Source organism: Anabas testudineus, chromosome 10 (genome assembly GCF_900324465.2).
Source record: "Anabas testudineus chromosome 10, fAnaTes1.2, whole genome shotgun sequence".
NCBI lineage: Eukaryota > Metazoa > Chordata > Actinopteri > Anabantiformes > Anabantidae > Anabas > Anabas testudineus.
The window spans coordinates 7,747,590-7,766,063 of NC_046619.1; the positions used below are offsets into that span (position 1 = coordinate 7,747,590).

An 18,474-nucleotide genomic window follows, 5' to 3' on the forward strand; every position below is an offset into this window, starting at 1 on the left:
GTAGGAGCAAGAGGTATCGTAGTTAGAAAGAAGGTTTTATGAAGAAATATCTTTGTTTCTCCTGCTGCTCGTGTGTGCTCGTGTGCTAGGAATTAACGACTGACTATGCAGGTACCCTCAGATCTAGAGCAGTTTTGTATCTTTCAACTCTTAATCTGGGTTTCCAGTGGCAACTTTAACTTGTGGTTAAAGCACAAACGAGCACAAACGCTCATGATTTATTGTGCACCTTCTGCCAAGCAGCTGATGGACAAAGTTTGCAAAGAGCCTTTGAAAATAGCAATGCATTTGGCACCTATAGGGCCAGATATTTCTCCCAAAAGTGTTTGGGGACCAAATACAGAGCTAAAAAGAGAGTGTATATTGGGCTTCCTCCTAATATGTACTGTTCTTTATCTGTTGAATGTGCAGAATTTGCAACTATTTATTTATAAAGCTTAATGATTTCTCACTGTCATGTGTAGAGTTTGTTGTTGTTCTGTTGAGTTACTACAGGTTTAACCAAAGTAAAAAGATAATATGTCAGTATCTGTGTGTGGATTGTACTGTAATTTAAACTAAGTATTATAAATCATGAATAAAATCATGCTTATTTGAAAAGGGATTTGTAGATGAAGGTGCTAACCTTTAAAAGAACAGAAGATAATCTAATACAGCTCTGGAAAAAAAAAAGAGACCACTGCAACATAACCAGTTTTTCAGATTGTATCCTTTATAGGTACATGTATTAATGTTTGAAGAGTTTTGTTTTATTTTTTGTGAACTGCTAACAATATTTCTCCCTAAATACATTTTGAATAAAACTATTGTTATTTAGAAAATACATTTAAAGGAAATACATGGAATACATTAAAATAACAAACAGTGTTTGCAGAATTTTAATTATTTAAAAAAAACTCTATGCTAAGAAATTAAAAGAAAAGTATCCACTTGTAAACAATGCAGTGATTATGTTTTCACTAAAGAACATTCAAAAATCAGTATTTGATTAAATATCCCTGATTTGCAATCACTGCTTCCATACATTTTGGCTGCTCTTCAGCAGTTTTTAACATTGCTGTTGGGTAACTGTATACTACAATCAAACAGGATTCAGGTGATCGCCTAATCAGTACCTCATGAAACAGAATTAGATGTGCTGGTGTAGGACTTGAAAAACTAGGATTATGAAAAAATTGCAGTGGTCTTTTTTCAGAGCTGTAAATAGGCCTTCAAAGTATTAAACCTGAACATTTTGTCTACTGTCTTACCTTTACTTTTACCTTTACCTGGTAATTGACCCTGAACACCTCCTGAAACTGGGCCAAGCTCACCAAGGCACATCTTTGAAGTGCCTGCAGAAGACAGAAGGGGAAATCGCGCTGACTGAACTACTAACTTTAAGTAATTCTGTGGCATTTCAGCTCTCTTTTCTCCTTCTAATCTGCCACTCTCTGCTCTGCTCTCCTCCATCTCTCTGTCGCTTTCTGTCTCTCATCTGTTGTGATGCTCACAGAGGGGTTATTGGAATGTGTGCACGTTTGTGCGTGCGCGCATGTGTTCACCAAGTGTGTGTTTGTAAGTGGTGTTGTGGTGGCAGAGGGGGGTGTTGGGCCTCTGCTCCGTGGATGTCATAATTAGGAACTGGAATTCTGGGCATTCCTGGGAAGGTTGAACGGTCCTGGAAGGCTTTTCATCTGCTGCAGCGGCCCAGCCCCCTCTCAGCCGCTGGCCTTACGGAAAAATACAACATGTTCCAACACACACCATCACAGCAATCCGTCACCGCTAACTGTAGAACACACGTCGTAAACAACAAATATCCCAAAACATCCTGCAATTGTAACCTCATGGCACTGAGGTTCACAAGCATCTGTGACATGCTGGTTTGATGTGGACCCAACCACTAATTCATGAGCTGGCTAATTAACCTCAACTATTCTAAATATATCATGTGCTTTATTTATACCACTATCAGAAAATAGTTTCTTCCCTGGCAGTTACCAAAGAAGGAAAAAATGCTGAATGCACATGGTACTCTTCATCCCAACAATAAAATGCTTTATTCTTTACAGACAGGTAGTCTTATATAAGGCTATTACATTTTCAGCATAATAGTCCAATGCTGTTTTCTGTAAACACAGGCGCCAGTATAGAAACAATGCCTTTCAATTAAGCCATGTCAACCAACACTTTTATAATGAGCTACCTAACAGGATTATTATTGCTCACCAATGCATAGTTCTGTGGGTCCAAGATATATCTGAGGAGTGCTGGCTAATCACAGATGCAAATAAAAGTCTTTCTCCTGCCTATATTCCAATAATCCCGAGCAACCACATGAAACCAAGTTGATGAGTTAGTGAAATGGAAATAAAATATTGTTACTTTGAGGGTTTGGCGCATGAGTCAGCTATTTTAGCCATTTTTAGCAGCTGGTTTACAATTTCAGTGGGGCTTTGGTTAAAAGCCTGAAATTATGTTGGTGGTTAACACAAGTTTAACTCAGTTTCTTGCTTCATTTTGAAGTGAAACAGATCATTAAATATATGGTTTGTGAATTTTGGAGAGTTTTGCAATGATCGGAAACTGAACAACAGTGGGTTTGTTTCTCCTCCTGCCTCACAGCTGGAAGGTCACAGGTTTGAACCTGCGGGGCGACTGCGGCTTCTCTGTGCGCAGATTGCATGTTCTCCCAGTGCCCGTGAGGGTTACCTTTAGGTACGGCAGTTTTCTCCCACGTTACGTTACCTGGTGACTCTACATTGCCTGTAGGTGTGAATGTGAGCCTTTGTGTGTTGATCTGTCCCAACTCTCGTACATCGACTGCTGCGATTGATTCCAACCACCCTCATCCCTCTCATCAGATCAAAGCTGATGAATTTCTGTGCCGACAGTAATTCAAATGATCAAAATCAATCAAACCTGGTGTTTTTCCACTTGCAAAGTGCAGGCTTGCAACCAAAAACAAGAGTTCCACTAGGCTGTGATCACCTAAACTAACAATCCCACTACAGGCTCTCACCTGCAATTGGTCAAAATTGTCACGTGACACATTATATTTTACTAAATCCACTCTTTTGAGCTCACTCAGGGTTGTTTACTTCTTGTTTAGAAGAACTAAAGTGTTGTGTTGGTTCCCGACTAAGCTTTCACGTGTGGACACACAAACCTGGATTCATCCCAGCAGCCATAGACCTCAAAGCGTTGTATGCAACAAAACACAGCTCTAAAGGTAGCGGTTGCTTATGTGTGTGTTTAAGGCAGCCACTCAGTCACTTGTTCCTGTCATGGTAGGAGTGCTGCCAGGAGAAGTGGTGCACTCGCTTGGACAGGTGAAATGGGTAGAGCTGAAGAGCCAAGTGGTTTAAAAAAAAATGCTTCAGGAGCTAAATTCGGTCAAAATGAGCTCACCCCCAAGACATATACATTACACAGTCAGTTTCTTCGTTTATTTTCCATATTACCAGTGATTGAATAAATGAATGCATAAATGGACAAATGAGGCTGCCATATGCCCTCTCAAAGACATTTGCACACCAGAGCCCACGTTTTGGTCCTACAGTGGAAAGAGGTATTGTTCCATTGTAAGAATACTGTGAGCCAGCTTGTCTTCTAACACAGTCTAATGAGGCAGGAACAAATGACTATCCACTCTAACACTCTTTCTCTACGTGCACTTCTCTGAATATTGTCAATTATCCCCCATGTCTTGGCTGACCTGACTCTGAATGTGGGTCACAGGCTATGCAATCACCTGGTAATTACCAAAGAGTAAACAAGCCAAGCCAGGGGAGAAGTTTTAATGATTGTCAGGCTGCCACAAAGGACCCTTCATCTCTAATGAGGGATAAGTGTGTCATATTATGTTGCACAATTGTTGGACCTGACCATCATGATAAATATAGCATCCCTGGATGCAATACTATGGGATGAAGGCAAAGGTGGGGGATCAGTGTGATCAAATACAAGTGTAACCCAGAAAGTCTCCCTTTGTCTCGATGATGTTGTCTAAACTGACCTTACATAATAAGCCCTTTGCCCAGTTCTTGAATCAGATGATTAATTGCTCACTGGTCTTTTCAGGAGCTATGACACTATGTGCCACCCACGGAGTCCGCTCTGGCCTCATGTCTAACTCTCATTAAATGGGGCCTTTGTGTCCCAGCTGCTCTCTTTTGTCCCTCCATGCCCACCTATCAGAGAGGTCGACCCCGGTGTCTCTAGCCATGATGACATCACCTCTGCCCTCATCCAGGCTGGAGCAGCCAAGGTGAAGGCTCTCATGGGCAGCTACAGTCCATCTCTTTCCCCTTATCACTCAATCACTCCTTTGTGCTGGCGAGGCCTGTGGGCTTATATGGACAGTAATGAGACGGAGCACTTTGTAATCTGCCAGCACTGTAGCAATATAACCCATACAGAGAAAACTCTATAATAGCACATTGTTTGAGGCAAGTTAAGTGAGGGTCTGAGATGTGGCGCTTTCACACTGGTTGGAGTCAGAGCCCAGAGTTGGCCTGCTGAGCTGGTCTAGTAAAACCTTTCGTTTCACGAGTCAGGTGAGTTTACACACCAGAGAGTGCATTAATAGGGAGGGAGACAGGCTTTGCGTCTCGCTGTTACAAAATTGCATGCCTGTTCTGTTGCAGCACATGCGCTCGCAGTGAAGTCTGCACCCCTCTTAATGAAATGAGAAATGAAATCACTTCTAACACTCGTCAAACCCACTTGGATAAAACCACAAATGCACTGTCACCCTGCTAAATCAAGATTGTTTTTCTTCACTGCACCCCACATGAAGTCAGTATTTAGGAGATGGTTTTCACCTGACACCGTGAACCTAAACATGCACACACAGAAATGCACACTGTCATACACCGGGCCAAATTTAGAAACTAAGATATCATTTTCAAGTTCCTCGAAGACTTTGGTATGGATATTTTATGGCTTCTTCTTTCCACAGCCCAGCTCTGCTTGGTTCTCATGCTCTTTCTGCTTCGAGTGGTTTTATAAGTTGTGTTTACACTGCAGGACTTAATGTTGCAGCAATTTCATAAAGACAGTTCACTATATATTTTTTGTGACCATATCCAGAAGCGGCCCGAACTGATCCTCGAATTCCAAATAACATAACCATGAAGGAGAAACAACTGGCATGTTTTTGTAGAATAGAAATATGTCAATCACATGGAGAACATGTGCCATCACTCATGTCCTATGGAGAGCTTTATTGCGCAGTGTAAAAATGACACATAACATTTTAGCCGCATGTGTTTTTAGTTTTAAAAAAGTACTTTCAAACTTATTTAAATATCCATTTGACAAATTTGAAGCCGCACATACAGTGGGTTAGCTTAGGTAAACTAACGTGCGAGTTTAGTAGCTGGTTAACAGGTTTTTTCCCCCGTTTCTAGTCTTCTGGCTAATAAGTTAAGCCAATTGTCTGCTGGTTTACCCACATTTCCCCACTTGGAATTGATAAGGCCTTATACAATCTCTGTTTATATCTACTTGGAGTTAATTTCTCCTAGTGTTTACTCCCGAAATAATGTGTCACTAAATACCTGTTTACAGCAGTGATGTAATGATTTTTAATATTAGTCAGGGTGAATTGAGAGGATAGTGCAGGTTTTTAAATGGTACTTCTGTGTGGTCGTGCAATTACTGTCCAGCAGCTTTCCACTACTCATTCTGAACTTGTAGCTGAATTACACCCACTCGCTTCCTGTAAGTACTATAAGAAGTCTGTAAACTAGTAACATTAATTGCTGTTACAGAAGGCTCTATCCCAGTGAAGCGATTCACACACAAATGCACACACTCACACGGACCCCCATCCTGGCCTCTCTGTTGTGGTTTCATTGGTTGATCACTTGCCAGGGCCCCAGGGGTCTCAACTCGGTACACGTCTGCTTTCTGTATGTTTACAGTGGAGCAGTCAAAGTGAATAAAGATTACCGCTGTCAAAGGGTGCTTGTCTATTTTCTGGACAGTGTCGCCAGAAGAAGACACTTCCTTTATGCTGCATAAACATGAATTAGATTCCACAACAACGTGGATGAAATAGCATGTGAACATAAATAACAAACTCTAGCTGTCACACAACCAACTTTAGCAACCGGAGCATGACAGTCCTCACACTTCTCATCACAGACAGTGACAGCTCTGCATTGATATTAAAAAAGAACTACAACATGTATAATAAGTGTTTACATGATATAAATTGCAACATCATAAAACAAGCACTTCAAACTTATAGTGAAGCCCATGTTTAAAGCCAACATGGATGAGGACATAGAAAATAGACATTTTAACATCCATAAATCTGTGACAACTAAGCAAAGTCCATCCTCTAAAGACACTTCTGTGGAGTGATTGAAAGCAGTGAATCACCGCTAAATGGAGGTTGAGACTGTTTTGTTACACATAAACACACCCTACTCAAAATGCAAGCGTTTATAGGCCACATATTGTATGTTTCAAAATATACAGTATCTGGCTGCTCACTCCTTGACGAGAATTCAAAGATAGTTTTAAAGTTCGTGGATAAACTTTTAAATCATGATGTTCATTCATTTGGGCCGTCAAACCGCTAAATGTGCTGGTTTCAATGCCAATGATGCTTTCCATTATATGATGCGTTCATGTAAAATTGTAAATATGCATTGTATTCAGAAACAACTCGCTTCAGCTTTTCTTTGCTAAATGGTTTAAGACATTCACCTGTTGTTAAACTATGCACCAACATTTTCCACACTGCTGCAAATCAAATAAAATACACAAACAAATGCACTTCGTTCTTGATTCTTGAAACAAACAAACAAAAACAGAATATTATAATAATAGATACTAATTAAAGTTAAACGTAGGTCTTCTACAGTGGATGGAGAAAAGCCTGTTGTCAAAAAGACTTACTGTCATTTAGTGCAGAAGGATCAATTTCTTAATTGTGACTCAAAACTGCAAATTCATTCATTGTGCATATTGTATAGTGTATATTAACTGTTTGAATGCCAAGCGGGCAACAACAACAATAACACGGATACTAACGTTTTAAATAATAAATAAAATACTTCCGGGCTGTCTTCAAAGGGGCCCTCCAACAGTTTTTCCCATATGACATGAATGCAACACCAGTAGGCAGCGGTGACGCAAGCGCTATTACGAGCCTGTGGTCCTTAGCAGCGCGCTGATTGGGCTAAATCAAGGGTGTGTTCACGGCTTGGGCAGTTTTTTAATTTTTTTTTTTTTTAATGGACATAAACTGAGCAGGAGATTCCACTTGTAGGCACAACTGAACACGCACCGAGCCCACCTCCAGACGCGTGCCAGGCCGCGCCGACCTGCTGGAAATCCAGTGCGCTTTGAAAGTACTGCTGCTGCACTGCGATTTCCGCTCTGTGCACACCACGGTTAATAACAATTTGTGGAGAACATAATAAAGTATATAGCTAGGGATACAGCAGCATATATTCCTATCACACAAAATGTATCAGAACAGAAAACAGAAGTAGGACAAAATTATCATACATTTAAATGGCGGAAGAGAAAAATGTACCACATCCAGATTGGGAATATAATGGGAATATTGAAACGCTGAGGGCTTCTGCACCATGTCCAGGCCAAAATGCCCTTCATTTCTCATCTGTGGTGACTTCTCCAAAATTCCATTGACAAAAAACCTCAATTAAACCATAGATACTGCAGTCTCAAGATACCAATTATCTATATTTAGAGATATAAGTGATTGTCATTTTGGTTAGGGTAGAGTGGGAGTCCAATTCCTGCTCTAGGCTAATTTCATTGATGGTCTAAATATAGTCTGTGTTTTAAAGTTTTTTTCCAGCTAACTGAGCCAGAGCTTCCCATGAAAAAGGATTTTATGAAAATAAATGAAATGTTATGATAAACAGATTTCAAACTCACAGATCTATGAAATTCGGCCAGCCACAATTAGATTCCTGTTTGTCTGTCTATTCCTCTGTCTGTCTGTCTTTCACGCACACATGGCCACCAATCACTTCCCCATGTTTGTTTATGGGGCGCCTTAGCAGTGGCGTAATGTATTTGTCTCTGGTCTGGGTTTCGCTTGGGCCCTTACCCTCATCCCATCATGCACAGACACTAAACCGCTTCTTTGTTGCTCATTTGCTGCCACCCAGAAGTGTGTTTAAAAAGCTGAGAATTTGACATTTAAAGCACCAATGATAAGAAAACAGCTGGCTGTAGTTTTGGAAATTTGCATACAATCTCTTGAGTGTATCTGTTGATGTTTGGTGACCTTTGCTATGTTGTAATTAAGGAAAAGGAAGAAACAATTAGTATCAGTGGGCCCCCTGGAGGCTTGAAACCCAGTTGCAGTTGCCCATCCTGCACAATGATAGTGATTCAGCGCCAATCAGTACAACATCCTGTCCACCAGCAGCCCTCTAGTAAGGTGGCACAGCGACGTGCCAGTGTGCATTGCAGCATTGGCTCCTATAGAGGACTTTACCTGAAAGTAGTAACACCATTAGGTCACTGGAAACATTTTGAAGACAGAGACTTTATGTTCCTTCTGCAGGCTCGGTCTGCTTGCAGTTATTCCACATGGCATCCCCAAGTGTTGCCCTTGAAAAAGATTCCTCTAACGTCTCCAAATGTGCAGCCCTGCCAACGTTGGCCCTCTATTCTTAGATCACTCCCTGTAGTAGTGGTTAGCAGACCTCATTGTCACCGACTAAGCTGGGCATTGTGCGACAGACCTCTTCATATTCACTTCATAAAAAGAAGTGAGTTAAAGTGGTCAAAATCAAAATCAATCTGATATTATTAGACTACATAACATTATATATAGTCCAGTTATCCCTTTGTTTTTGTATCTCTTTTATTAGAACATCAATTCCACAACTGTAGTGTATAGTTCATTTTTCTGCTTCAGCTTCACTTTTCGCCCACTCTCTGTGAGAGCAGGACATCTTCGAGGCTGCAGTTAATGTAATTACTACCTTGCATTAATGACTTAGTTGCTTGTAGACCCACAAGCTAAGCCTATTTTATGTAGAGTACTTGGACATTATATGCTTCAATTTTCTCCAGTCTGCTGGCAAGCTTGGCATTTCTTGATCCTCCCACTGCTCTAGCCTTGTAGCCTAAATGCGTGCGCCTGTTTTATGGCAAAAAGCAGACTGTGTGTTGACTTGTCACTGCTGACACTGCAAGAACAAACATGAACTATACCTTTATCTCACAATATGCAAATCATGAGATCCCTTTAATGACTATTACAGCGTCTCTGTGGGTTATAAGAGGTCTACAGGTGATATAATAGGACTGACTTTTGCAGATGTAATTTGTGAAGCCTGCTTGATCATCCCAGAGCTATCACAGAAAACTCACTCATGAATAATATTTTATGGCACCAGTTTTATGGCAAAAAGGGGACTTTCACTGGACACTCCCCTAAGACCTTGGGCGTGGATGTCTGCGTCTCTGATTGGTTGTGAAGCCCCGACCGACAACACCTGCTTAACTCCTTCATCCAAATTGACACCCGGGGCTCTGAGAAATATAGGCAGCATCTCTTCCAGCTCATGCATTCAGTCCCACAGCTGCCCCATAAGACACCAAGCCGCAGCTGCGCTGATCACTGATTCAAGGTGAACCCTCACACACACACACACACACACACACACACACACACACACACACACACACACACACTCACTCCCTCACTCACTCACACACACTGCTGGATCTTTACTGGGAATCGAAGCGCACTGTCGGAGACGCAATGTTGGTCAAACTGGCTGTGGCGCTGCTGGTTTTGTCAGTGCTGGAGCAAGTAGTGGGATCGGATAATATTGATATTCACGACAGCCCACCGGAGAAACCTGCGAGCCAGAAAGGACGTCTGTCCCTGCAGAACACAGGTAAGGAAACATTTGTCAGTAGAGATAAGAAAGTGGAGGTTCTTTGAAAAAAAAAAAAAAAGGCAACCGCTTCAACATCGACGTGGGGTTTTGTCCGGACACGTGTGTGTGTGTGTGTGCGTGTGTGTGGCTGCATATTAAACCCTGCAGGAGATACGGCCGGGTGATCTGAACGATCCCCTGTTTTTAATTCAAATCCAGGCGCCGCGGTGCACACGAGTGACCCTGATCGATTACTCTGAAAGCCTCGGTAATGTATACGGCAGCGCAGCAGCGAGGAGTGCGTGCGCAGTAGTGTGTGCGAGCGCTGTAGGCGATACTTTTAGTGCGTGTGCGTTTTTTCTTTTGGAGAGGGGGGGGGGGATCAGGGTTTTTTTTTTTTTTTTGCATATGTTCTGTAGATGTAGGCTGTCTGTTCAAATGAATATCGGGTGATGTGTTAAGCAGGTTAGTAGAGCAGTAACGACTGGAGTAGTGTGGCGGCTGGAGTTCAGATACTGTGCGCCAGCAGCGGAAAACAGTCTGATGTGGCCAATTAACACAAAACACTAATGTCACAGCCTTTACTATCACATTTAGTCATTGTCCATGGGCTCATCTGTTCTCGTACACGCCGCCACTTGCAAACCCACGGTGTGAACTTGTGTCCAATTATTAGCGCGCAATTGTTGTAATCTCGCCTCCACGCTGACAAACGGGGACCCACTCCAATGCGGGCTTCACCGAGGCAGAGACCCCCGGTAACACCACTGTGTAATTCAATGCACGTTGCGGCCAAGCTCGTACGATCCAAGCACATTCCCGTGATGCCAAAACAAGCACTGCTGACAGCGGCTCACTTTTCCTGCGCACTAAAGTTCAACTCAGTGCCTACAAATCCTGCAGTAGCTCTGCTTCTTCCCTCATTCCCCTGCCTCTCCCCCCCCCCCCCCCCCCAACAGAGGGTCTTTGTTGACAAGCCAAATTTCTAATAAGTCACATTTAATCCTTCATTTGCTGTAGTCGACACAGAGTCCTCTTTAAAGCAAGTGGTGCGCGCTTCCGATTAAAGGGAAAATGTTCTCACGCTATCAGCTATCAGCTCCAAGTCAAATCACGCGTATGTTTCGCATAGGTCAACAGTTAAGGTTAATGTGGCCAAACTGAAACTGTTTTCGACTTGTTGGGGAAACAGGTTTAAGGCTTCATACAGTTTTCTCCTAAAAAAAAAAAAAAAACAATAGAAGATCACCTTCTTACTTAGTAATGCAGCTTGGTTCCCAGCCTACCCTGAAATGTGCCACATTAACTTAAATATAAAACACTCCCCACAATGTCACACAGGCTAAGAAGGAGTTTATGTCACAGGTTCACTTCAGCTGGCATTTGCATGTCTCATAATATAGACTCCACAGCTCCTTGGACAGAAACCTTCAGTTTCTCTTTGTAATTTCATTAATGGTTCATGTTTCCTTGCTGTCTTTCACGGGTGCAGTAAAGATAAAGAGAGCCAGTCGGTGGTGTGCAGGGGCAGATTCTGTTAGGTATTCACCTGACATGTCCTGAAACATTTCCCAGTTTATTTTTTTCGCCTGCATTACTGCTGTTGCACCCCCTCACGTAGTGACTGGTGCACACTCAATATTGTGATATCATTTTGCCTGTAAATGCATTAATAGGAGACTTGTTGATGCACCTTCAGGTGACAATAGAAATGACAGTTTGCGTTCCCTCTGCAAGTAGTCAAGGCCATATCTGCAATGCACCATCCCGTCTCAATGTTAGGCAGTGCAGATGAATTGTGGTGCAGAATGACACAGTAATATCTCTGTCACCAAGTGTTCCTCTACAGGAACCCCTCAGCTTGGGAAATTATACTTCTTCCCCCTACCCTGCATCATCTGAAACAGGCTGCAGGCTGTGAACAAGCTCACTGGGCAAATAGTTAAATGCCACATCAGCTGTGTCATTAGCGCAGCATTCGGTGTGAAAGTGGAGTTGTGCCTTTGAGTAAGATCTTTATTCCCAGCACCCCTGTAACAATCTGCTGCTTTCTCTGCTGTGAACAGATGATAAGGTCCCCCCCCCCACACACACACACCCTCTCCTCCCAACCTCCTCTCTCTTTCCAGCTGAGATCCAGCACTGCCTGGTGAGTGCAGGCGATGTCGGCTGTGGTGTGTTTGAGTGCTTTGAGAATAACTCCTGCGAGATACGAGGGCTACAAGAAATCTGCATGACGTTCCTGCACAACGCTGGCAAATTTGACTCTCAGGTACTAAACTAATGTGTCTGTCTGTCTATAAAGATGGTGCAACTGGAGGCAGCATTCTTTTTACTTTTCACTGCTCCACACTCGTCATCCATGAACAGATTTGTTTACTTGTGCTGTTGTTTTTTAAATTTTTATTTCAACACACGTAAGACATATCAGTTTTTGTAGAAGTGCAATCAAACATACACTCATCTCATAATCGCGTTTCCTCTCTTGGGAAGTTCACTTCCCCCTCACTGGACTGATGCATGTACAGTTAGGACCATGGGGTCATGAGCCAGCTGGCCACAAGCCCAGTTAGCTCTCTTTTCATACATAGCAGAGCCTGAGGCCCTGCCAAGCCAGTCTACACTGGGCTCTTAATATGTCTATAGGGTCACATACTAGGACCTTACATTAATATGGCAGACAAGCCTGAAGTATTTCATCCTTCACAGTTATTCCTGCAGAGTTTCTTCTGCCCCAAAAGCATAATGTATGTTCATAATGTATGAAACCACAACTTACACAGTTAGCATGTGCAAGTAAAAAATGTTCCCTTTGACTGCATGAGCCCCTAAGTTGCATCAGCATCAACAAAAGAGTTCCCTTTACAGATGTGTCTCTCTGTGTACGCAGGGGAAATCATTTATCAAGGATGCTCTGAAATGTATGGCACACGGGCTCCGGCACAAGTTCAGCTGTATCAGTAGGAAATGTGTGTCCATTAAGGAGATGGTGTTCCAGCTGCAGAGGGAGTGTTACATCAAACACAACCTGTGCTCTGCTGCTAAAGAGAATGTGGCCGTCATGGTGGAGATGATCCACTTCCAAGATCTCTTCCCTAAAGGGTGAGTAGTTGGTCTGTCCCTTCTTTTATCTGTGACTGTTTGCCTTTCCTGGACTCCTCTGCCAGTTAGTTCTGTTCTTCCACGTATAGTTATAGTACAATCACATTTCTTCCTGCCACTTGCCGGATGGTGTATTGTGCTTCCAAACATTAAATCACAGGCCACATGTCAATGATCTGCCTCTCTCTGCCCAGTCCATATGTGGAGTTGGTCAATATTCTTCTAAGCTGTGGCGAGGAGGTGAAGGAGGCGTTGACACGGAGCGTGCGGCTACAGTGTGAGCAAAACTGGGGGGCTCTGTGCGACAGCCTGAGTCTCTGCTCCTCCCTCGCCCCGTCTTCCGCAAGCACTGCAGTTGAACACCACCGGCGCACGTTGCCTTCCCACACCGAGCCGGAGCAGCCCCGTTCCACACGGCAAGGTGACAAGGACAAAGCTGGCAAAGCGGGCTTCAGCGCTCACCCACGCAATCGCAGCCAGGGACCGCGTCGCCAGAGCCCAGAAGCCAGAGTGGCGGCTGAGCAGGAAGACCCCGAGGCCACTGACATCCGGAGGTGAAAGCACAGGAGACTATCCCAACCTTTGACCCACTTACATCATTTAAAAATCACACTTGCAGACTTATGAATACTTCTATACAATACCACACACACACACACACTCCTACACTTACACACACACACACACACACACTTATCCACACACATACTAATTCCCAGACAGACTGAGCAGAAGGAAACAAACCCCAACTTTTCCTGTTCTTATTCCACCCTCTCCAGTCATTCCAGCAGTCCCACATGGTAAACTTGCAGGGTAATTGTGGTGTAGCTTATACTGTTATGCCAGACAGTAGGCCATGGTTTTTTAAAATTTAATAATAATTGTTATCATCATTATTTCAACTGTTAGGAGTATTTTGGCTCTAATATAGCATTTGTCAAATCATACAACTGTACGATTTGATTATATTTGTATTATTTATTTTATTCTTTATGCAATGTTGAAATATCAAATTGTACATAGAAATATACTTATCTATATTTATATAAACATGTATAAATATAGTTACAATATGCAATACTGACTTACACTACATGGTGTGCTGTCTGTTGTTCTCCTCACAGTATTGCACCCATCACACATCAGTCTGTAGATATGTAACATACACTATTTGTTGTTTCAAAGTGGGAATGTGTATTATAATTATAGATACTTGATGATTAAATACAAGTTGTACAGGTTTCAAGTCCAGTTCTGGCACATATGAATTTTAGTGCATGATGGCCATGAAGCCAACAAACTAGTGCGTTCTGAAAATGGAAGTCCACTCTAAAGAGGATGCAAATGTAATACTATGAATATGGACATTTATTTCACACTTGTATGCATCGAAAAGGTCTCTCATAAAGCTAGGATGAAGACAGCTAAGACTGATCTCTGATGTCACCGAGCCCTGCTGTCTGGGCAACATATGAACGGGAGACTAAAATAGCAGACTCGGTTTTAGGGTCTCTTTGTTTCGTTAAGTGTTAGTGCTACTCTGAAGTGTCTCATTTGGATGCAACATTACGGCGACATTACAGATGAATGTGTACAGCTTCAGGATTGTTCTTGATTCACTGTCTAACGTTATATTCTCTTTGAGTTGATTTTCCATCTGTCAGCTATCAGTGAACTGCAGCAATGAGAAGATGCTCGTTTCAAGTTTTTCGATTCAAAGTCCTTTTAAATGTAGAAAAAAAAAAAAATTCACACACATCAAGGTGCCTAAACTTGTTCATGTCCACACTGACCGCTTATCTGTGATTTTAAGTGAATGGCTGATACTTCATCATGGGTAGATTAAACATCGAGCTATTTCGCAATGATGTTGAGCCACAGAAGTCTTAGATTTTGCACTTTGGATGATTGTCAGTTTGTGTTGGACTGCTGCAGGTTGACAATAAGCTGCAGGTCTCTAATTAGACCTTACCGAACACAGCGAGGAAAAGATGGCTGTTTCATTTTGAGCAAGCCTGGCTCTCTTTATTAACCATAGCACACGGAGTTCTGTATCCCATCGTTGTTTTTATGACTAGATCGAGCCTCTTCTTGAGAAAGGGCCATGCTCTGGTCTCCCTTTGGACAGGAAAGACCTAAAAGAAACCCTCCAGATCTCTGGCCTCTCTAAAATAGCCCTTATTCCTCTTTGGTCCCTTACCTAGGTCAGGAGAGACATGAAGAATGTACTACGTATTCTGCCCGTTGAAGCCGCAGGCAGCACAGGACCCAGGAACTGGGTTAAGTCCACACACGGGGGCTCTGGTACTGTTATTCCAAATGTTATATTTACCGAGGCCACCAGAGAATTCCTCTGGGCCACAGCCAAGAGCCAGCAACACAGCAAGGCAGAGAGGAGCAGCGGAGCAAGGAGGAGAGAGACATACCCAACTCTTTTTTTCTTTTTTTAAATGTGATGATTCACTCTGTCTTCACTTCTCCTGGCGTTCTTCTTTTTTTCCTCCTCCTTTAGGTTACAGACACAGGCTTTGACCATTTCAGGCACACACACTTTACACAGCATGCTGGGGAGCACTTGGTGCGAGATAGAAAGTGCTCCGATTTTGTGGCTCGGTTTAGGACTCTTCACTTTATTTTCTGATGTACTTACAGTAAGATAATGTTTTTCCTCCCAGTCATTTAGAGGTTGTTTTAAGCTCCAAGGGGTTTGAAGCATCGACGGGGCTTTCATGCTTTTGTTTTTTATTCTGTGTGGAAGTTGGGATTTTTGTGACATCCCAGCTCGAGACATAAGCTAATCCTATTGAGAATGTACTGTATGTGTGTAAAGTGACAATCTGTTCAGCTTTCTGTCATTAAGTTTGATAATGTGTTTTGAATGGACTTTCTGTATGTATTCAGAGTAAAATAAAACTAACCGTGTTTCCTCTATTGTTAGTACTCCATCACCACATTCTGTGTTTTAAGCACAAGGATTCTGCTTTAGCTGTTGAAAATGGAAAAACGTGGTTTAGGAGTTTGTAACTCATTTGTAAGACATTGCGCTTATGATCTTATAAATATCTTCAGACTCATGAAGTCAGATGTATCTTGTCGTCATTAAAATATTTTTGTCTGTATTTTGTACGTCTTGTATTTGTCCATATAGTTTGTAATTATATCGGCGCAGCGTGACCAGATACAATTTCGTGGCACAGCAAAAGATGAAGAATCCACACAGGAGGTCAAACATTTAGCCTCCTCTAAGCAGGCCAGCAGAGAAGGCCCCGACGTCTCAGGTATACACACAGGTTAAAAGACACCCTACTCTCGCCTGGCTTGCCGCCTCCATTTGACATTGAAATACAGCCTGTGTTTAAAGTTTCAAGGATTGGAAATATCTTCCCTATTGAAAGACCTAAACATTGACGTCAGTAGCTCTGGATTGTGCGCAATGCTTGGGGGTGGGTTCATGGTGTCAGTTTTTATGAGTTGTCCCAACAGTGTACATTGCCTCACTAAACATTTAGACAGTGCACTGATAGGAAAGGTATACTTCCAACAGCTTTTGTGTTGGAGCTTTAAGTTATTCTAGAGACAAGTTGAGTGTACTAAAATGTATTGGAGGTGGAAGCTGGCCTCACAGCTCCTGCCCTTATTTGCTCCAGTTTGTTTGTAGTGTGACAGGGAAGGAATAAGGTCAAATGTCGTGTCATAACATATCCTACTGCTTCTGCAATATCAGCGCCTCTGCGGATCACTGTGAATCTGCATTGCACTGAATACCACAGCCCCCAAACAGCTTTCCTCAAGTCAACTCTGATTATATGTAGTGATGCAAAATGACCACTGGGTGGTGGCATGTCTCTGCTAATGAAAGCAGATGGTGGGAGCAGGTCTGACTGTTTCATTTTTACAGTGGGCGAGTTGAGTTACTTGCATGAGAAAATGTTTTTAAAGCTGAAATGAATAGTTATAAGCATCTGATATATCAGAGTTTGATTTGGATTTGGAATCTAACAGTCTTAACTTCCTTTTCTTTTATTTTCTAAGAGGACAATACCAAGACTACATGGATAATATGTCACCAGACAAGCAAATAACGATAAACGGATGCAGTTTTGTTGTGTTTTATGTTAAAGACTCATGCCACCGATAAAATTCAGTGTAGTCACAGAAACAACTACAAAGTAGTTAGACAAAATGTCAACATAGCTATTCATATATGTAGCCTATGTGCTGTCCTCTGTTGCCCAGGAAAAGGTAAAAATACCTGTGATTATGTCATCTGGCTTATCTTAGTTTGTGCGTAAGTCTTACATTTGTTAACAAAGGCCTGTGTGTGCAAGTGTTGTGGAAGAAATGTGTGTTTAGGAGGCAGAAACAGTCTAACGAACGGAGCTCTCAAGTTGCATTATGACAACAATGTGGTTCTTGACTCAGATTAGGTCAGAATAGTTTAAATAACTTGTCCAACCCATATTTATAATAATGCCACACTGTACTGTTGCAGGACATTTTCATTTGATTACTCATTATGTGCTTTATACACAGCGAAGATCTTGTCTCAAACTACTGAAAAACTTTGCTTGTTTCGGAAGACGAAACAGAAAAGACAGACTGATATGTATATGATAAAATATCTAAATAAGCTGGCATTCCTGTCACACACAGGTTATATTTACTGCCATATATCAGACTAAACAGTATGGACAACAGGGCCACAGAGTGTGTTATGATACATTTGTCTAAGACTACAGTGCGTGGGAGAAATGCAGTGAATGCTGTGTTACCCAGGCTGCAGTGACGATGCATTGAGGGCGATCACCTCCTGCCCAAACAATGGGCCTCTAACTGAAACCAGCTTGTATGATTGGTATTGGTATTGGCAGCAGAGCTTTATCAGTATGGTGGCATCAACATCACATCTGAGAAAAGGCAGAGGAGAGAAACTGCACCTCTGAGGAGAGAAACCTGATATAGTCGGCTCCGGGTGCTTTGTGAATGTCTTCCTGTGCTCCAGTGTGAATTAATGAATTAATGACTGGGTGTCTAAGTTCCATGGATGAATCATTTAGGAGTCTTCTGGGGTGAATGGGTGCACCCTATTCATGTGTCCTGTTGGGCTCGGAAAGATAGAGTTTTAAAAAAATCTAACTAAAGATGGTCCTACACAGCTCTGAATAGTCTGAATAGTAATTTCTACCTTCTTGACAGTATGAAATGTGTGGAACCTCTGCAGCACAGCTCAGTTTCATGAGGGAAAGCAGAGTGTGTTGCTCCCTGGGCAGAAAACGCTGACACAACTCACTGTGCCCAGCGAGGCTCGTGTGTGGCAGCTCACTTTAAGATGGTGGAACACACCAGTGCCATAACTACCTCATTCAGTTGATAGATACTGGCCTGAGAGTATCAAACCAGTAACACCTGGAGCAACAGTGTGCTATGTTTAACGAGAAACCAGAAACTCAAGACACACTGCAGTGTTGTTAAACCACCCCGACAGGCCCTGCAGCAC

General features: G+C 42.4%; 1 protein-coding gene across 1 annotated transcript; it reads left to right on the forward strand.

Moving 5' to 3' along the window:
* Positions 1 to 9,530: 9,530 nt before the first annotated feature.
* On the forward strand, positions 9,531 to 16,096 carry stc2a (stanniocalcin 2a). Its single transcript, XM_026357009.2, has 4 exons — positions 9,531 to 9,893; positions 12,005 to 12,147; positions 12,766 to 12,977; positions 13,172 to 16,096. The coding sequence occupies exons 1-4, from the start codon at positions 9,755 to 9,757 to the stop codon at positions 13,533 to 13,535; spliced, it is 858 nt and encodes a 285-aa protein (XP_026212794.1). The 5' UTR covers positions 9,531 to 9,754; the 3' UTR covers positions 13,536 to 16,096.
* Positions 16,097 to 18,474: the final 2,378 nt, after the last annotated feature.